This window comes from Hemicordylus capensis, chromosome 1 (assembly GCF_027244095.1).
Source record: "Hemicordylus capensis ecotype Gifberg chromosome 1, rHemCap1.1.pri, whole genome shotgun sequence".
Taxonomy (NCBI): domain Eukaryota; kingdom Metazoa; phylum Chordata; class Lepidosauria; order Squamata; family Cordylidae; genus Hemicordylus; species Hemicordylus capensis.
The window spans coordinates 409,285,465-409,302,870 of NC_069657.1; the positions used below are offsets into that span (position 1 = coordinate 409,285,465).

Below are 17,406 nucleotides of genomic sequence, written 5' to 3' on the forward strand. Positions count from 1 at the left end.
CTGTGCTCTATAATGTCTGAGGAGGGCTAGGGTCTACTAGGTATTCAAGAAGGAAAACAAAATGGGCAAAGCAGAATCCCTTACTTCTCATGCTTCTGTGTGCCAATGCCCTTCCCTAAAGCCTCCTTGTAAAGGCGCATTGAAGAAACGATACAGCCCGATACCCAGTAGATCATGACGTTTGTGAGGAGGTCATTCAGAGTGAACATCCTGAAAAATACATTCCAGAAACAGCGACACTGGAGTTTAGTATAATTTTATAAATAGTGAGTTACTGACATTTTTGCAGAAGTGACCTGGGTGCTTTCCAGATTAGCCACTCAACAGTGGCCAAATGCTTCTGTTCAGGTAAATTGCATTCAAAACGTAAATAGCAAAGCACCCAGCAGGGGGAGCAGTCTCACGAAAACTAACAACCCGAAAAAACAGCAACATTTTTTACGCCGGATATACAATATTAGAGCACTATATCACAGCGATTAAATTCGAAACAAGGCACTGGAAACATGAACGACACCCTGCTGTCAGTGTAGGGACTGTGGTGTCACAACACAGGAAGTGCAGAAGCACACTTCAGAGAAACGTCATGACCCCATTGCAGGGTGTAATCTGGAAAGCGCCCAGTACATTGCAAGAAAGATAACAGCTTCCTCTTTATGTTGCCCTTCACTCTTAACCCCTGCCAGCTCTAGGCCAACTTGCATAAAAGGAGCCTCACCACTTGGGACATCCTCCCATGGGATTTCTATCAGTACAGTGAGACAGCACCATTGCTGCTGCTTGCCACCTCACTTCCATGGAACCTTCTGGCTGAGGTACCTGGACCTCTCCCTTGTGCTTAGCCAAAAGGTTGCAGAATCACTTCAGACTCTCATTTCCTGCTGGAGAAGGCTAACACTTAAGCAAGTAACAGATTTAGAGACCGTTTACAAGTTAGGTGAAATTAAAAGCAGGAAGGGTACCATGGGAAGAGGTCACACAGAAGCATCCCATCTCCACTGTAGTCTCCCCAGGTCTGATGCATTTTTGACCAAGGCGATATATGGAGGGCGAAAATGCCACTTGCCGTGGTTCCGACTAGATAATCAGATGCTTCTTTTTTGCCATAACCTTCAAAAGCATGTTCAAGTCTTGGCTTCATCTCTTCCCCCAAAGGGTAAGAGCAAAACAGCAGTTTGTGACATTTATTATTCATAGACTCAAACTCTGCTATGTGTTATCAATAATATATTAGTTAGGAAGACTAAAGAAATTGAACCGTTTCCCATTAATATTCCATACGTCATTCATAGCAAGCCAAAGGTCCATCATGTATTTTTTTTTAGCTTTTAATACACACTGTGAAAAACCTCCCACCAGCAGCTCCGTTGTTTTTAGAGCATCATCAGAACCTTGATTCTACTCATATTCCTCTTCCCAAGCCAAAACTAGCAGACCATTAATTATGGATGCTTTAGAAATTAAAGTAATTAAGAAAAGCAGATGTTCCCCCTTCCCCTTAAAAAAAAAGAAAAAGAAAAGAAGTATAGTCCTTCCCTTCTCAAGATCTCTGGACAGTTACAGCAACATACAGGATTTCATCATCAAAGCAAGGAGCAGTACTAATGGGAGAAATGCTGTTTCCTGGCATCAACATTTAGCTTGATCCTTTTGAGATATTGCTGAAATATATTTGTCCTTCCATTTATCATCATCATATTCTCTTGGGATTTTTTTTGAATAAGTTTATAATTGAATCTAGTAAATAAGTTCCCTTTCTTTGTTTACTCTATGGAAACAGGGGGCAATGGCCTGATTTAGACATCATATTCCTGGTCCAATAAGCTATTGTTTGTTAGATTGGGAATGAGCAAGGAGTGCAAGCACTCTCCCATCTGTCCTCCCCTCATGAGCCTGGCTTCTCAGAAGACATCCTGGTTCATTAAGCCACAGTTTACTCTAACATCTGAACCAGAAAAACATGGCTTAAGCACTCCCTACAAACCAAGGTTACAAGTCATGGCTCAAGCCTGATATGCAGTCCTGGCTTATTTGGAATTCTCAAACCATGGGTTATCATCTGAGCATCAAAGCTGTCATATAACAACCCAGGAAGTTTTCTGTGAACATGACAGGAGGGGGAAAGGGAGGAATGCACCATCTGACCGGGGCTAGTACAGACAGCAGCTTTTTCAAGTGTTCCACATTTTGTGGCATCACCCATTCATGTAATGGCTAATTAACATGGCTCAATTCTTTTACTCAAGCTCTGTTAAAAATGAGTTGGAATGTGCAGATTCCATTCTGTTTCAATGGGGCTTACACAAGACAGTTTCCAGAGGACTGTGTCCGATTTAGATGATCCACTGTTTGGCCCCAAAGCCATTCAGCTATACAGGAAGTCAGTAGATGTGAAACCAACTGTAGCCTTATTCGCCGGTTGGTTACGTATTGCGCACATACAATCTGCGCACAGTGTATGCACAGACAGATCTATGTGCATGTACAGTTATTCAAATGTACATACAGTAGTACACTCCCTATCTGCATCTTGCACTTGAGGGGGCCTGTACATCAGGTTGACTTTTAAAACGAACACAGGTACAGTCATTCACACAAACAAATGTACAGACACATGTATGCATACGCGAACAAAATATCTGAACAGGGCTTGTGACATAGCAGAATTTACTCTGTAACTTATAGGAAAGATGAGAAATCTGTTAAGAGCCTGAGTTGGTTAAGCCTTTTCTCTATAGACTAGATGCAAGTTGGAATGTGAAGTACAGAGATAAATATGCTTGGAGATACTGCTTTGCATACGTGTACATATAATACATATAAACTCCAAATCAAAATCCATTTTAGCCTTCCTGTAGCACTGGGTTTCTTAAATTCAGGAAGGCAGAGATGCAGAAGTGAGCCTTCTCCCTTGGGGCAGCTAGGCTGCGGAACTCCCTGCACCATGGGTAGGAGATCAGACTGGCCTTTAGATGTGAGACCAAAACTGGTTTCATTCCCACAGGCTTCAGGTTTGGCAAGCTCCTAAACTTTGCTGCTGGATAAGATGCTGCTGATCACCTGTGCTGTTAATTTGACTTGTTTTGTCATTTTTATCTCATCAAATGATTGTCAAATGTTGTTGTCAGCTGCCTTACACATCTCATTATGGGTTGAAAAAGTGGGATATAAATATCTTAAATAAATACACAGAGATTGACAAGCCACAGCAGGAACAAAGCTCCCTGCTCAGTGTTGTTATAACTTTATTTATATGTTTATGCTTTGAACAGGCCTAAGAACAGCCCTGCTGGATCAGGTCCAAAGCTCATCTTGTCCAGAATCCTGTTTCACACAGTGGCCCACAGGCAAGAGGTGAGGGCATGCCCTCTCTCCTGCTGTTGCTCCCCTGCAACTGGCATTTAGAGGCATCTTGCTTCTTAAGTTAGAGGTGGCCTATAGCCCTCAGACTAGCCACTGATAGACCTGTCCTCCAGAAATTTATCTTAAATTTCTTAAAGCCATCCAGACTGGTGGCTGTCACCACATCTTGTCGCAGAGAATTCTATAGATTATGTGTTGTGTGAGAAAGTACTTCCGCATATCAGTCCTAAACTTCCTGGCAATCAATTTCACGGGATGACCCCTGGTTCTAGTGTTATGCGAGAGGGAGAAAATTCCTCTCTCTCCACACCATGCATGAGTTCATAGACCTCAATCATGTCTCCCCTCAGTCACCTTTTTTCTAAACTAAAAAAAAAAGGGGGGGGGGTGCTGAGAAAAAAAGCATATAAATGCTTAATACAAATAAATATGGGGAACGACTTAATTAGAAAAGATAAATAAAACTTCTGTACATCTGGGGCAGGGAGAATGGCACTCACTTTTCTAATCCTCCATCTTCCAGATTCCGGAAGCTTTCATCCGTCCATGTAGAAAACTTTTCCAAGATGTATGCAGCCAATCCCACAGGAGAGTCATTCAAGCCACAGCCTAAACCACAATTAAACAACAACAACAACAAAAAGACGACTTTTATCCAGCACATTTTCAGCTAGATCTTTCCACAATATACAATGGCTGATGATATCCAGAGGAACAAAGCCTTTGTGCAAGCCTAAGTCTGGAGTTGCTTTCCAGCCTAGTGCTGCCCTTGTGCAACCATGCTTGTGCTAGTGCAACAAGATGAGGGTGTAGCTCAGTGGCAGAGCATCTGCTTTGCACACAGAAGGTCCCAGGTTCAATCCCTGGCATCTTCAGAGAGGGCTGGCAAAGACTCCTGCCTGAAATGTGGGAGGAAGCCACTGCCAGTCAGTGTCGACAATACTGAGCTTGATGGTCTGACTCAGTAGAAAGCAGCTTCCTATGTAACCGGTGGCATGCCTCTTATGTTTTGCAGGGAACCTTTGCACAAGAGCACCATTCTGAGAATCTCCATGAAAGTGATGCAATCCTTTTTTGCACGAGTGCAGCTTGGTGCGACAAAGCACTTTGTTAGCCGGGACGTCAGCCACAGACTTCAGCATCTGAAACAGCTGCCACTAAATATGCCACTAAATAAAAGTTCTCCTGTCTGAAGAACATCGTGGCCCCTCAACAGCAAGTGCCAATCCATGTTCTAAACTGCAAGAGACCAGGTGTAGTCACATTTTGGTTCATTTCTTGGACTAGATTAAGTTTTTGAAGCAATGCTAAATTTGAATAGGCCAAACAGGGCAATACTATTATTACTCAGCCCGATAATTTAATTTCGATATCACTGAATGCATGATCCATTTCCTTACTCACTTTCCTCAATCAGTTATAAAAATGATAGCTTTAAATTGAGGCACTTAAAAGTTTCACAACATTACAGTTAAGCTAATCCACTTACTTATCCAGATAACAACCCATTAGTTAAATTTGACTGTTTCCCTCCTAGGCATCATCAGCTCAACTGAAGGCTTATGACTGATCAATGCATAAAGAGAGATGTAAAAAACTGAGTTAAGTGTGCTGACAGTTTCAGCTGCAAAAACATGCTACCTAGTCCTCTGAATCAGCTCCGCTAACAACCAGAGGAGGTCAAGGTGGGAAGAAATTCACATGGCAGTTTCCAAGTAGCTCTGTAGCAGTGTCACAATTGTTGGCAGCAAACCTTGTGTCGTGGAGGAGCAGGGAGACAGATTTCCCTTCCACCACACATATCACAGAAGGTTTGATCACAAATCAAAGTATACTGGGTGGTCCACAACACATACCACACAGAAGTTTTCTTCATGCAATTTCTCCCCATGATAAGATAGATAAGTTATTTCTGCACCAGCAGTCATGGCTGTATGGCTCTGGGTCTCCTCCACATTCATGGAAGGGAAAGTGGAGGACAGCTGCCTCCACCCCCAACATTTGAACCGGGACTTACTCTCTCCTGTCCACCTCTCTCTCATTATCTGTCACGCACCTCAATGTGCACCCAGAGGTGGCCCAGCACCTGAGGTGAAGCACCAAATGCTCCCTTGCCCCACAAATTTGATGGGGGCAAGCAAAAAAAAGAAAAGAAAAGAAAGCCACCACCATATTAATTTCCCACACCACGTATCAAGTTTTTCAAGTAGCTGAACTGAAATATTTGATGTGTTGACAGGGGTCAATAAAGACACTTCATGTGCTTTAACTGTTATACTATGACATTACTATAACAGAGTCAAAGCTTTATGTGGAAAGATTTTTTTTCTTTTTGAATATTCAATAAACCAATAAAATATATGTACCCTCTCTCACACACTTTCTAGGTATAATCACCTGGAAAACATGGAGTTACCACTTTGAAATTGCTGAACTTGCCTAATATCACATTGGCATCCAATGTTAGTAATAAATTTTATGAACCAGTGCTGAGCATCTGGACTAGCATTCCTCACGTGCAGCAGTGTGAATTTCAGACCATCACTACACTGTCACTTGAGTGGGGGAAAGGACGATTTCCCCCAATCTTCTATTCCTTCTGAAGCCCAATGTGCGTCACCTAAAGATGGCCACTGCTGCATGTGCGCAATGCTAGTCCGGATGTCAGCCAATGAGATTTAGCAATGGAAATTTTTCCACTGGAAAAATTTCGACCCCACATTTCAGCCTGCAGACTTTAAAGCACTTTTGCACATTTTTTAGAACAAACGTAATTAGTTGATCACAGGAAAGAAATGTCTACTTGCGAGGACAACCAAATGAAATGATAAAGAGTAAGAGTAAAAGCTTTTTACCAACAGTGTCTGGTTTCGTTGCTTGGATGTGCATATAGCCAGTTTCCATCAGCGCCTTGTTGATCATTTTTTCCTTAAAAGGAAATATCAACTTGATATCCTCATCCTGGAAACCAAAGAGTTTTGGAAAATATGGTCCCAATGGAATGGAAAGCAGCTCCTTAAATCTCAAAGCAGTATTTACTGCCATGTTTAAGTGAAGGCCTTTCACGTGGCTAAAAGAATATGAACAAGAAGTTAGATCATTTGTCCAGTTAAAATCTCTCTCCCTCTCCCTCCCTCCCAATCTCTTTCTCCCCCCTCCATTTAGGAACATAGGAAGCTGCCTTATACTGAGTCAGACCATTGGTCCATCTAGCTGGTATTGTCCAGACTGACTGGCAGTGGCTTTCCAAAGTTTAAGTCAGGAGTCATTCTCAGCCTTACCTAGAGGCCAGGGATTGAACCTAGGACCTTCTGCATACATTCACCTGAGCAATGGCCCCATCCCCTAAAGGGAATATCTTACAGCACTTGCATGTAGTCACCCACCCAAATGCAAACCAAGGCAGACCCTGCTTAGCAAATGGATCAATTCATGCTTGCGACTGCAAGACCAGCAATCCTCCCCAAAGAGGAAGGCATGAACCTGCAGCTTCACAGGGATCTAATTTAGAAAACCAGCAGTGTGGTTTCAGCACAATTAGTTCCCGTGGCATACCTGGCAAGGCAAGGTGCTTCAGCAAAGTGTCCTCTACCCCAGAACAATTGGCACCTGCATGGCTGGCTTCTTGCTTTAAAACACAAGTATATCCTGGGGGCAAGGGGCTGTCTGACTTCTAGGGACACCTTTAGTGCTCCCAGCTGGGTGCTATAGTGCTAACAAGGGAACATGGCAAGAAACCAGGGAAATACGGCTTGTGTCTACTTCCAAGCTCCGTTACATACTTCCCAACAACTCTTGTCAACATAAAGAACCTCTCTTATACGCCAACCACTTCAGCCAGTTACTTTTGCAGAAGTTTTTTTTTTCTTTTTCTTTTTCTTTTTCAAGGCAAACCACATTAGGCACCTTGTTAAAAGTTATTCAAAAATTAGAGCTCCTATCCAGACAGTCCCTATATTTTTATTTTTTATTTTTGCCTATCCACGGTTTCTGGGCCACCAGAAATAACTTCTGCTGCATTTCCAGGGTCATCTCCAGTCCGGAAGTAGCGTGGAGCCATTTTGTGCCTTTAAAAAATAATCTGTGTGATTTTCCACAAAATTACAAATAAAAAAAATAAATGGAGGAATTTGCTCTGGAGAGCAAGTGCAGTACTCACACAACACATAATCCACTTGTGGAATTCTCTGCCTCAAGATGTGGTGACAGCCAACAATCTGGATGGCTTTAAGAGGAGTTTGGATAACTTCATGGAGGAGAGGTCTATCAATGGCTACTAGTCGGAGGGCTACAGGCTGCCTCCAGCCTCAGGGGCAGGATGCCTCTGAGTACCAGTTGTAGGGGAATAACAAAAGGAGAGAGGGCATGCCCTCAGCTCCTGCCTGTGGGCTTCCAGAGGCATCTCGTGGGCCACTGTGCAAAACAGGATGCTGGACTAGATGGGCCTTGGGCCTGATCCAGCAGGGCTGTTCTTATATACTCTTATATCTGCCCCCTCCCCACTTTTTTAGCCGTGTGTGTGTGTGTGTGTGTGCGTGCGTGCGTGCGTGCGTGCACGTGTAGGAACCTAACACCTGGTTTCCCACAGAGGTAAGGTTTCTTTACTTGTGGTTTCCATATTCATGCCTATAGGCAAGAATGGAACCCCTGTGAATAAATAGGGCCTCCTGTACTTGTTAAATAATTTAATGTTGCTTGTACTTAGGACTGATAGGGAACAGTTAAGCTGCCCCCCCCCATTTTTGACACCCCCCCCAACTTTTAGGGTGGCGATAGGTCTGTATCCAGGTAAAACAAGACAGCTTTAGAGGTACAGAGATGAAAAGCCCTTTGTGAACAAATGACACTGAGCAGGTTTGGACAGGTGTCCACTGGCATGTGTATTCAGAGTGGAGACACACCAAGAATGCACTCATCCTGAAAGGATATCCTGTCATGTCATCAGAGCATGAAGGGGCGATCATGTGAATTGCCCCACTACATGCACTCCAAACCCCATTTTTAAAAGGGTTTTGTAGTCTGTGTAGAGGGGTGATTCAGATGAACGCTTCCTCACGCAATTTAAAGAACAACCCAAGAGCGTGTCAGGATGTCCTTCAGTGACCTCAGGGCAAGCATATTCTCAGCATGTCCCCACCCTGAATATGTGTCAGTGAACCTCCAAACTGACTCCTATTCTCTCCCCCAGCTTAGATCCAGAAAATGATTCAGTCTGCTTCATCCTGGATAAAACGGGGTGCTTCAGCTGGCAAATAACATCGTCGCCCCATTAGGTGTAAATGGTGCAGGAGAACACTGTAAATATCCCATCTAAAATCAGAGTGAAGACATCCCATTCTCCTAAACAGCCAATGTGTTGCTTAACTGATCAATCTGCTTTGCATTGTCAAGAAGCTGAACACTCACCTTGGAGCAATCTGAGCCAGATTGGTGCAGATCACAGAACCCCAGTCCCCTCCTTGCAGGTAGAACTCGGAGAAGCCCAGCCTATGCATCAATTTATAGAAGACGCGGGCAGCACACACAGTATCGAAACCTGCAAATAGAAAGAAGTATCATGTAGAATTGCTTTCTGCCCCCGAAGATATAAGTTACTGATTGGGGATATAGATAAGGTTGCCAGGGAGTCATTCTCCCCTGCATGCAACACAACAGGGCATTTTTTTAATCACATGAAAGAGTAGACATGACAACAGCTACATGCAATATGCTACAGGGAGGGTATGTTCTCAGTTCTAGCCACACTTTTCTTTCTGTGAATGGACAGTAGCCTCTACTATGGTTGAGCGGGGATTTGAACCTATACTATGTCCAACGCCCTCTAGCCATCACATCAACACTGTTTGCTGCTGCCTCAGGGCCAAGCTAAACACAATACTACATGAGCACCTCTATCTTTGTTTCCCACAACTAAAATAGTAGCTGCAGGAGGATCAGAATCAGGACTATAGCATGCAGGTAAGGGTTATTTTTTAAAAGTATTTCCTCTTGTACTTCCAGATGGAGGTTTATTCCATCACAAGCACTGATTGTTACCGGGGGGAGGGGGGATTTTATGGAGGGTCCACACAACATTGCCTGCATCCTGTGTGAGATTTGCAGGGCTTCCATGAAATATTCGTTTCTTTTCAGACCTCAGATATTCTGACTTGAATACTGTAGCAGAATAACTGGAGCCTTTCCAGACTGCCAGCTTTAGTGCAGGAGGGAGTGGTCTAACATTGGAGGACATAGGACGAGGGTAGTCAAAGTGGAAATAAACGTAAATAAATGTTTTCAAGAACCATTTGGGGTAAACCTGGAGCCGTTCATATTCCTATATCTTATGAAGTTTGGCTTTTATTTATCTATTCTATTCTATTCTATTCTATTCTATTCTATTCTATTCTATTCTATTCCTATACCACCCTTCCAAAAATGGCTCAGGGCGGTTCACACAGAGAAATAACAAATAAATAATGTTTATGGTTCCTTAGGTTTTTTCCAAGCAGGGATTGTTCATACTGCATGCTCTCCTTGCTGTCCTTCCGGCCCATTTTTAGCCAATGGGGTGGTAGAAGAGGCAGGCGCTCTTCCTCCTCCTCCCTATTCAAGTGTTCAGGTACAAAAGGAGCAGGTATGTGAGCTTGTGGTGGATACCCTGTATTCCTTTAAACCTTTGCTATTTAAAACAATCATAAATGTTTGACTGGTTAAAAAAATGCTTTGGGTCTTGTACAAGGCTGCCATGTGTCTCTATAGCCAGTTACAAGTTTGTTTTTGGGTTTTTTAAAATAGAGGTCAATGGAAAATTAGAAGAAAATTATAAGTTGCGAAGGGCTGGCCATGGACCTCTGAAACCAGGCACAGCTTCAGAGCTCCATGGTCCAGTTTTACAGGATAAAGAGCACAGGATAGTGGGTCTCTGTGTATTAAATTTGAAGTCGATGGGTCAACTGAATGATTTTTAGTAGAACATTTTAGACAGGGAGGATATTTCACTTGTTTGTTTTTTTATTTCCCCATCGACCTCACGCAAGCCTGCCATCTGGTGGCCAATTGCAGTCTTGTGCAAGACCAATGAGGAAACTTTTTTTAAAAGTGCAACACCCTCTCTATCTAAGATATTTCTTAAAAATAGATTGACCCATCGACTTAAAATTTAATAAAGAGTCCTATATCCTGTGCTACAACTGTACCTTGTTTCAGGAAGGAAGAATTCCTGAAGGCTTTTCAGGAAGGAAGAATTTTAAAAATTAGAAGAAAAAATAGAAATGAATGAATGGAAGTTGACTCCAGGGCAGAGGAAAGAAGTCTGCCCAGAGTGCTATCATGTCAGCAGACATTCAGCAAAGCCACACCTCCATATTGTCTTGATCCACTTTATATGATGAATACGACAAATATTTATATACCACTTATCAACAAAAGTCCCCAAAGTGGTTTACATAGCTATAAATAAATAAAATGGCCCTCTGTCCCCGATGGACTCACAACAACGCCACTGGAGGGATGCTGTGGTGGGGGTGGATAGGGCAAATTGCTCTCCTCCTGCTAAATAAAGAGAATCACCACTTTTAAAAGCTGCCTCTTTGTTCAGTTTATCCATGGGGGCCTCCACATGTCAGAATCATTCTCTGCAGAATGACAGAATATCCCAGGAAAACATTTTAGAAAGTGCAACTATTTTTGGACACATATACTCTCGAATTAAAGCTCTATTTCTAAAGATATCACCTGAATAATTCTGCTTGCTATATGAATAGTACCTTGCTGACTCAGCAGTGAATTCAGGCTAAATCCCACCCTTATATGAACATACCTCAAGCCTCAGTGTGCAAAAGTGCTGTAAAAGCCCCATGTGGAAAAGCTCTTGCTATCAGCAAGAACGAAGATGGGTCATAGCACAACTTGTCTTTGTAGGATTTCTTTCCCTTTTTTAAAAGTGAGGCCAGCTTGATCATTATTAGAACAACAAACATTTATATACTGCTTTTCAACAAAAGTTTTCAAAGCGGTTTACACAGAGAAATAACAAATAAATAATTAAAATGGATCCCTGTCCCCAAATGGCTCACAATCTAAAAAGAAACACAAGATAGACACCAGCAATAGTCACTAGAGGTACTAGCTGGGGGTGGATAGGGCCAGTTACTCTCCCCCTGCTAAATAAAGAGAATCAACACATTAAAAGGTGCCTCTTTGCCCAGTTAGCAGGGGTCCTTACAATCTCTCCACCCCCACCTCTTTTTATACCATCAGTTTTGGGGACAGAAGCCACTCTGTTCTTTTAATAGTAATTTTTTAAAAAAATGGCAGGACCTGCACTCTCTCTCTTATTCTCTATTTTCCCTCTCTCCCCACTACCTGAAAGAGAGCAAGTGCATCAATCAGCATTTCCATAAGCCCAGCTAGGGATGTGCACGAACTGGCACTCGGCTGGTGCAGTAGGGGCGCCGTTACCTTTAACGAGCAGGGAGGGTTCTAATCCCCCCCCCACCGTGTTTCCCCCACCGGCGCTGTCTCCAAGACCGCTGGCAGGGGGCAGCAGCATACCTCCTTACTGCCCTGGTCAGTGTCGGACTGGAAGTGGCCGGTGAGCATGCGTGACATGCACACATGCACCGGCCACTTCCAGTCCAACGCTAACCAGGGCGGCAAGGAGATATGTTGCCGCCCCGCGCCAGCGGTTTTAAAGACAGTGTTGGCAGGGGAACACGCGCGGGGGGGGGGGGGATGAGCACCCTCCTTGCTCCTTAAAGGTAAACCCCTCACCGCTGAACCGGCCCAAACTCCAGTTCATGCACATCCCTAAGCCCAGCCCACAAGCTTGAGTGTCTAAGGCAGGAGGAGCTACTGTTAACATAGTCAGAAGAAAGTGGGAGGGGAACCCTGAGGACATCACTTGCAGGTGCAGAGAGGAAGGACAGGCAGGAGGGTACCTTATTTTCCTTTTGGTGGAGTGGGGTATGGATTTGCATTTTTCTTGGAGGAGCAAATACATCTATCCACTTCAAATTCAGCTCATTTGAAGAATGCTATGCTTTGAAGCCTTAACTGAAGGATTACTGCCATATCTCTTGCTTTACATTATCTTGAGCATCATAAAATAATCTAGCAGTGTTCCTCTAACAACTGCTGAAAGATCATAATTCTGTTTCCTGAAGACATTTTCTCAAAAACAGTATTTACAAGCATTTTAAAGTTTTATGACCGTGGGGAGGATTCTGCACATGGTTCAGAGTAGTTGTGTGCAATACAATTGTACTGTACACATTTGGAAGCAAAATTTGTATCATGCTTCTAAATGGCAAATCAGTTTTACAAAATTGCATGGAGTTGTCATGATGTTCAGTGTGGTGTGTATATGTGACCCCCCCCGCCCTTTGCTTATGAAATGCGGATTTATTGTCAATGCTTAAGTTGGCATTCCCCAACATTTCCCGTCCCAATAAATAAATAAGAATCGGGGCACAGGGTTAACAGCAGCATTATTTTTTTTGTCACAGCAAAACTGTGGTGTGGGCAAAGCTTCTTTCGAGTGAGCACCAAAAAAACCCCCAGGTTGCTTACCTGTAACAGATGATCTGGTAGTGATCCACAGAGAGTCACAAAAGTGGGTTCTGCGCCTGCACAGACCAACTTCGGGATAGATTCTTTAGCAACTTGATGCACCCCTCCCCCGCCGAGTGCGCGTGCTCTGCGCCCATTATTTTCGGCGGTTGGGTGCCATTTCCCTCAGTTTCTGTAGGCCGGCAATGCCATAACATATTTGTTTCTCAACAATCTTTATCTTGTAAGCTTGCTTCTTGCAGCGGGGATGGTTGGACGGGTTTTGTGACTGTCAGTGGATCACTACCAGATCATCTGTTACAGGTAAGCAACCTGTTTATCTGGATAGTGATCCAATGACAGCCACAAAAGTGGGTTACTCACAAGCTTTCGCTGCTGGTGGTGGGAGAAGCAAGATATTGTAGCACCCGTTTTAGTACTGCCTGTCCAAAAGAAGCTGCTGTTGAGCAAAGGTCCAGTGTGCAGTGCTTTACAAACGTCAAGTTCGAGGCCCACATTGCAGTGATGCAAATGTCTCTGAATGTAATGCCTGTGAGATGGGTTGCTGATGAAGCATAGGCCTTAGTTGAATGGGCTTTCACTGTTTTAGGAGGGTCCACTTCTGCAATTTATAAGCCAGAAAGGTAACTTCAACAAGCCAGTGTGCTATTCGCTGTCTCGAAGGCAGCAAACTCTTTGTCCTGCCCTTATAATATACAAAAAGGTTCTTTGTTCTCCTGAATAAGCTGTACATTTCAAATAGAATAGAGCACACAGTCTGACATCCAGACTGTGCATCACACGCTCCAGCGGCATAGTTGGGTCTCTGAAGAAGGTTGAAAGAACAACATTTTGATTCATATGAAAATCAGACACTATCTTAGGTCAAAATTCTGGATCAAATCACATCACTACTTTATCCTGGTGAAAATTTGGTGTAAGGCTCCTCAATATGGAACGCATTTAGTTCACTAACCTGCTTTGCAGTAGTTACTGCTATAAGGAAAACAGTTTTCAGAATTACCAGCTTCAAAGAAGCCATCACCATGGGCTCAAAGGGCTTCTCAGTCAAAGTTGAACCATCAGACTCCACTTATCCATTGGATATTGCACCAGCGGATATAGGTTGTTTATGCCCTTTAAGAATTTCTTACAGGCTGGGTGAGTGAAAACTGTTCTCCCATCCCAACCAGGGTAGTCAGACAAAATTGCAGCTAGATGAAACTTGATGGATGTATTTGCTAATCCTGCTTGTTTCAGGCTAGTTAGGTAGAGCAGTACCTCACAGACAGTGGCGTCATGTGGGTGAAATTGTTTTGTCCCTGCAAATACTCGGAATCTCTTCCACTTGGTTGAATAAGTCCGCCCGGTAGAGGTTTTCTTGTCATTTAGAAGGATTTTGCTCAATAATTTATCCTCCAAGCTGTGAGGTTTAACGTGCCTAGATTTGGGTGGAGAAGTCTCCTCTGCTCTTGACTTAATAGATCCGCAGAACGGCAGGCGCTAGTAGTTCTGTCCAGAGAGTCTGACTAGCCATGGAAACCATGATTGCCGTGGCCACAATGGGGTTATCATAATGCATCTTGTTCCATCTTGTAGCACTTTCGCTATTACCCTGTTGAGCAGCAGGTAAGGTGGGAACAAGTAAAACAAACTTTCTGTCCATTGATACTGGAAAGTGTCTCCTTTGGAGTGTTTCCACACTCCTGCCCTTGGACAGCAGCTTAGACACTTCTTGTTCTCTTGTGTCATGAATAGGTCCACTGCAGGGGTCCCCCATATTGCGAATACTGTGTTTAGGTAAAGCGAGTTCAACTTCCATTTGTGTTGTTGCAACAAGAGACCTGCTGAGGATGTCTGCCAGTGTATTGTCCTCTCTCTTGATATGAACTGCCACCATTTGGATTTCTTGGAAGATACACTAGTTCCATATTTGTTGACTCAGGTGGCAAAGGGATTGAGACACCGTCCTGCCTTGCTTGTTTATGTAAGCCAGTGCTGTCATATTGTCTATTTGAATTTGTATTATCTGCCCACACAGTTGGTTCTGGAAGGACTTGAGGGCCAGACAGACTGCCAGCACCTCCAGGAAACTGATATGATGTTTCAGCTGCTGTGTAGTCCATAAGCCTTGCACCTTGAGGATGGACATGTGCACCACCCAGTCCAGAAGGGAGGCATCTGTCATGACAGTCAGAGTAGGTAGCAGTACCCTGAATAGTATTGCTTCCAAGAGATGCTCTCTCTGGGTCCACCAGGTCAGAATCTGAAGCACAGCTTCTGGAACAGTCAGTCTCATGTTCTGGGCATCCACATTTGGTCTGAATGTGGACAGATACCATAGTTGCAGTTTCCGCATTCGCAGTCTGGCATATCGTACCATCACGGTGCATGATGCCATGAGGCCCCAAGAGCACCTGGACAGTTTTTGCCTGTTGGATCGGTTGTATTTGGAATGTTCATATCAGTTGTGTAAGGCATTTGTACCACTCCACTGGCAAAAAAAGCCCTTTGTTGGTCCATATTCAATACAGTTCCTATGTAACTTAGCCATTTTGCTGGGGATAAGTGTGATTTCTCCCAATTGATTTGGATCCCTAATCCCTCTAGAAGACTTGTTACATAGACTATCTGCGCGAGCGATAGCTCTTTTACCTTGCTAGGATCAGCCAGTCGTCCAGATACAGGAATAAGGTAAGCTCCTGAGTTCGAAGGTATACAACCACCACCACCATACACTTCGTAAAGACCCTTGCTGCTGTTGAGAGGCCAAAGGGTAGGACATTGTATTGGTAAATACTTTGCCCCGCTGTGAACCAAAGGTATTTCCTGTGGTTCTCCTGAATGCCGATGTGAAGATAGACAACCTTCTGGTCCAACATTGCAATCCACTCCTCCCCGTGAAGGATTGCCTGCAATGTTATCATTCGGAATCTTTTCACATTGATATACACGATGAGCCACCTTAGGTCCATTACTGGTCGGATCCCCTCATCCCGCTTTAGGATTGGAAAGTAACGGGAGTAGAACCCCCGATGTCTGTATGCCCACTGTACTGGCGATACTGCTCCTTTCAACAACAAGGTGTTCACTTCGTTCATCAGGGTCTCCAAGGTAGAAGCGAATATCACCCTCGTGTAAACTGGCAGAGTTTTGAATTCTATTGCATAACCAGTTTGTATTATACTCAGAACCAATCTGTCTGAGGTTATGTTGTGCCATGCTTTGGCATGACTTACACCCTGATGGTATTGTTGGCTTTGGCCAGGAAGATATTGGGCTTGGTACTGACAGACGGAAACATCAGTTGTGATGGAGACAGCCTTTGTTGTACAGATGGGCTGGCACCAGGGGCGTAACTATAATAGGGCAAGGGGAGACAAGTGTCTGGGGGCCCACTGCCTTGGGGGGGCCCCAGAGGCAAGTCACATGACTGACTCCACCAGCCGCGGACCCACCCAGGCTTCCTTCAGTTGTATTCATCCTCCGAAATTGATGTGGTTAAGACCTTGAGCTACCAGAACAGCATGTCTTGCTCTAGTACCATTAAATGACTTGCATCGTCCACAATTTACAAAACCTTTAAAAAAATAATTTAGGACGATGTTCTATTGTGACATGTAGAAGATAGATAGATAGATAGATAGATAGATAGATAGATAGATAGATAGATAGATAAACACTATGCTTTTTGTTACCACTATTCAGCCTCATTTAAGATTTCTTTACTTCATGAGCTGAGCTTCAGTGAGGGGGGGCATTTTTAAATCTTGTCTCTGGGCCCACTCCAACATTGCTATGCCCCTGGCTGGCACACCAATCAAAGGTGCTGCTTTGTTGCTTGTGGCATCTTGTTACGTGCTGTTTGTGCACCTTTTGGTCTGTTAAATTATTTCTTGTTGTAACACTGGAAAGGCTGGTGATAGTCCTTTCTTTTCAATTGATGGTAGTTGCCTTGACGTCGGCCATATGGCTGGTATCTATTATTAGAGTACCTCTGTGATGTAGTATTGAAGGTCTTAGCAGTGTGTTTAGACTTCTTCCACCGTTCCATAGTGGATTCCATCTCGTCACAGAACAGACCCTTGCCATCGAATGGTAGTGCATCCACTCTGTCATGCATGTCCTGTTGTAGATTGGTGGAACACAACCAAGCATATCAGCGTAGGGCTACGGCAGATGTGAGCATGCAGGACTGATTCCGCCAGATGTTTGGCATTACTAAGCTGTTGCCTAGTCACCATGGTTGCCTTGGTAAACATCTCCTCAAATTTCTTCATGGATTCCGCAGAAGACAGGGTCGTACATTCTTCAAAACAGTTGTCCCACAAAGTATATTTGGACAGACAGGCCATGTAGTTGGCTATTTTTATTAACATGCGGTGGCATATGTCCTGTGTCCGAGCACATCCAATTTGCGGCCCTCTTTATTGGCTGGTGTAGTATGTCGCCTACCACCTTTTGAAGAAGAGGCACAGAAAATTACAATAGAATTTGGTATTGGGTGCTTCA

General features: G+C 43.8%; 1 protein-coding gene and 1 non-coding gene across 5 annotated transcripts in view; one reads left to right on the forward strand and one right to left on the reverse strand.

Annotated features, from left to right (window-relative positions):
• Positions 1–17,406, reverse strand: part of EPHX1 (epoxide hydrolase 1) — a 67,592-nt gene that overhangs the window by 2,026 nt on the left and 48,160 nt on the right. For all 4 annotated transcript variants that reach the window (XM_053307762.1, XM_053307756.1, XM_053307763.1 and 1 more), the window contains 4 exons: positions 8,770–8,899; positions 6,219–6,433; positions 3,864–3,972; positions 85–210 (listed from right to left, as the gene is read on the reverse strand). In XM_053307762.1, coding sequence (XP_053163737.1) covers positions 85–210; positions 3,864–3,972; positions 6,219–6,433; positions 8,770–8,899 — 580 coding nt within the window. The remainder of the gene's footprint in view (positions 1–84; positions 211–3,863; positions 3,973–6,218; positions 6,434–8,769; positions 8,900–17,406) is intronic.
• On the forward strand, positions 4,167–4,238 carry TRNAA-UGC (transfer RNA alanine (anticodon UGC)). Its single transcript has one exon. It is a non-coding gene; the product is annotated as a tRNA-Ala (tRNA).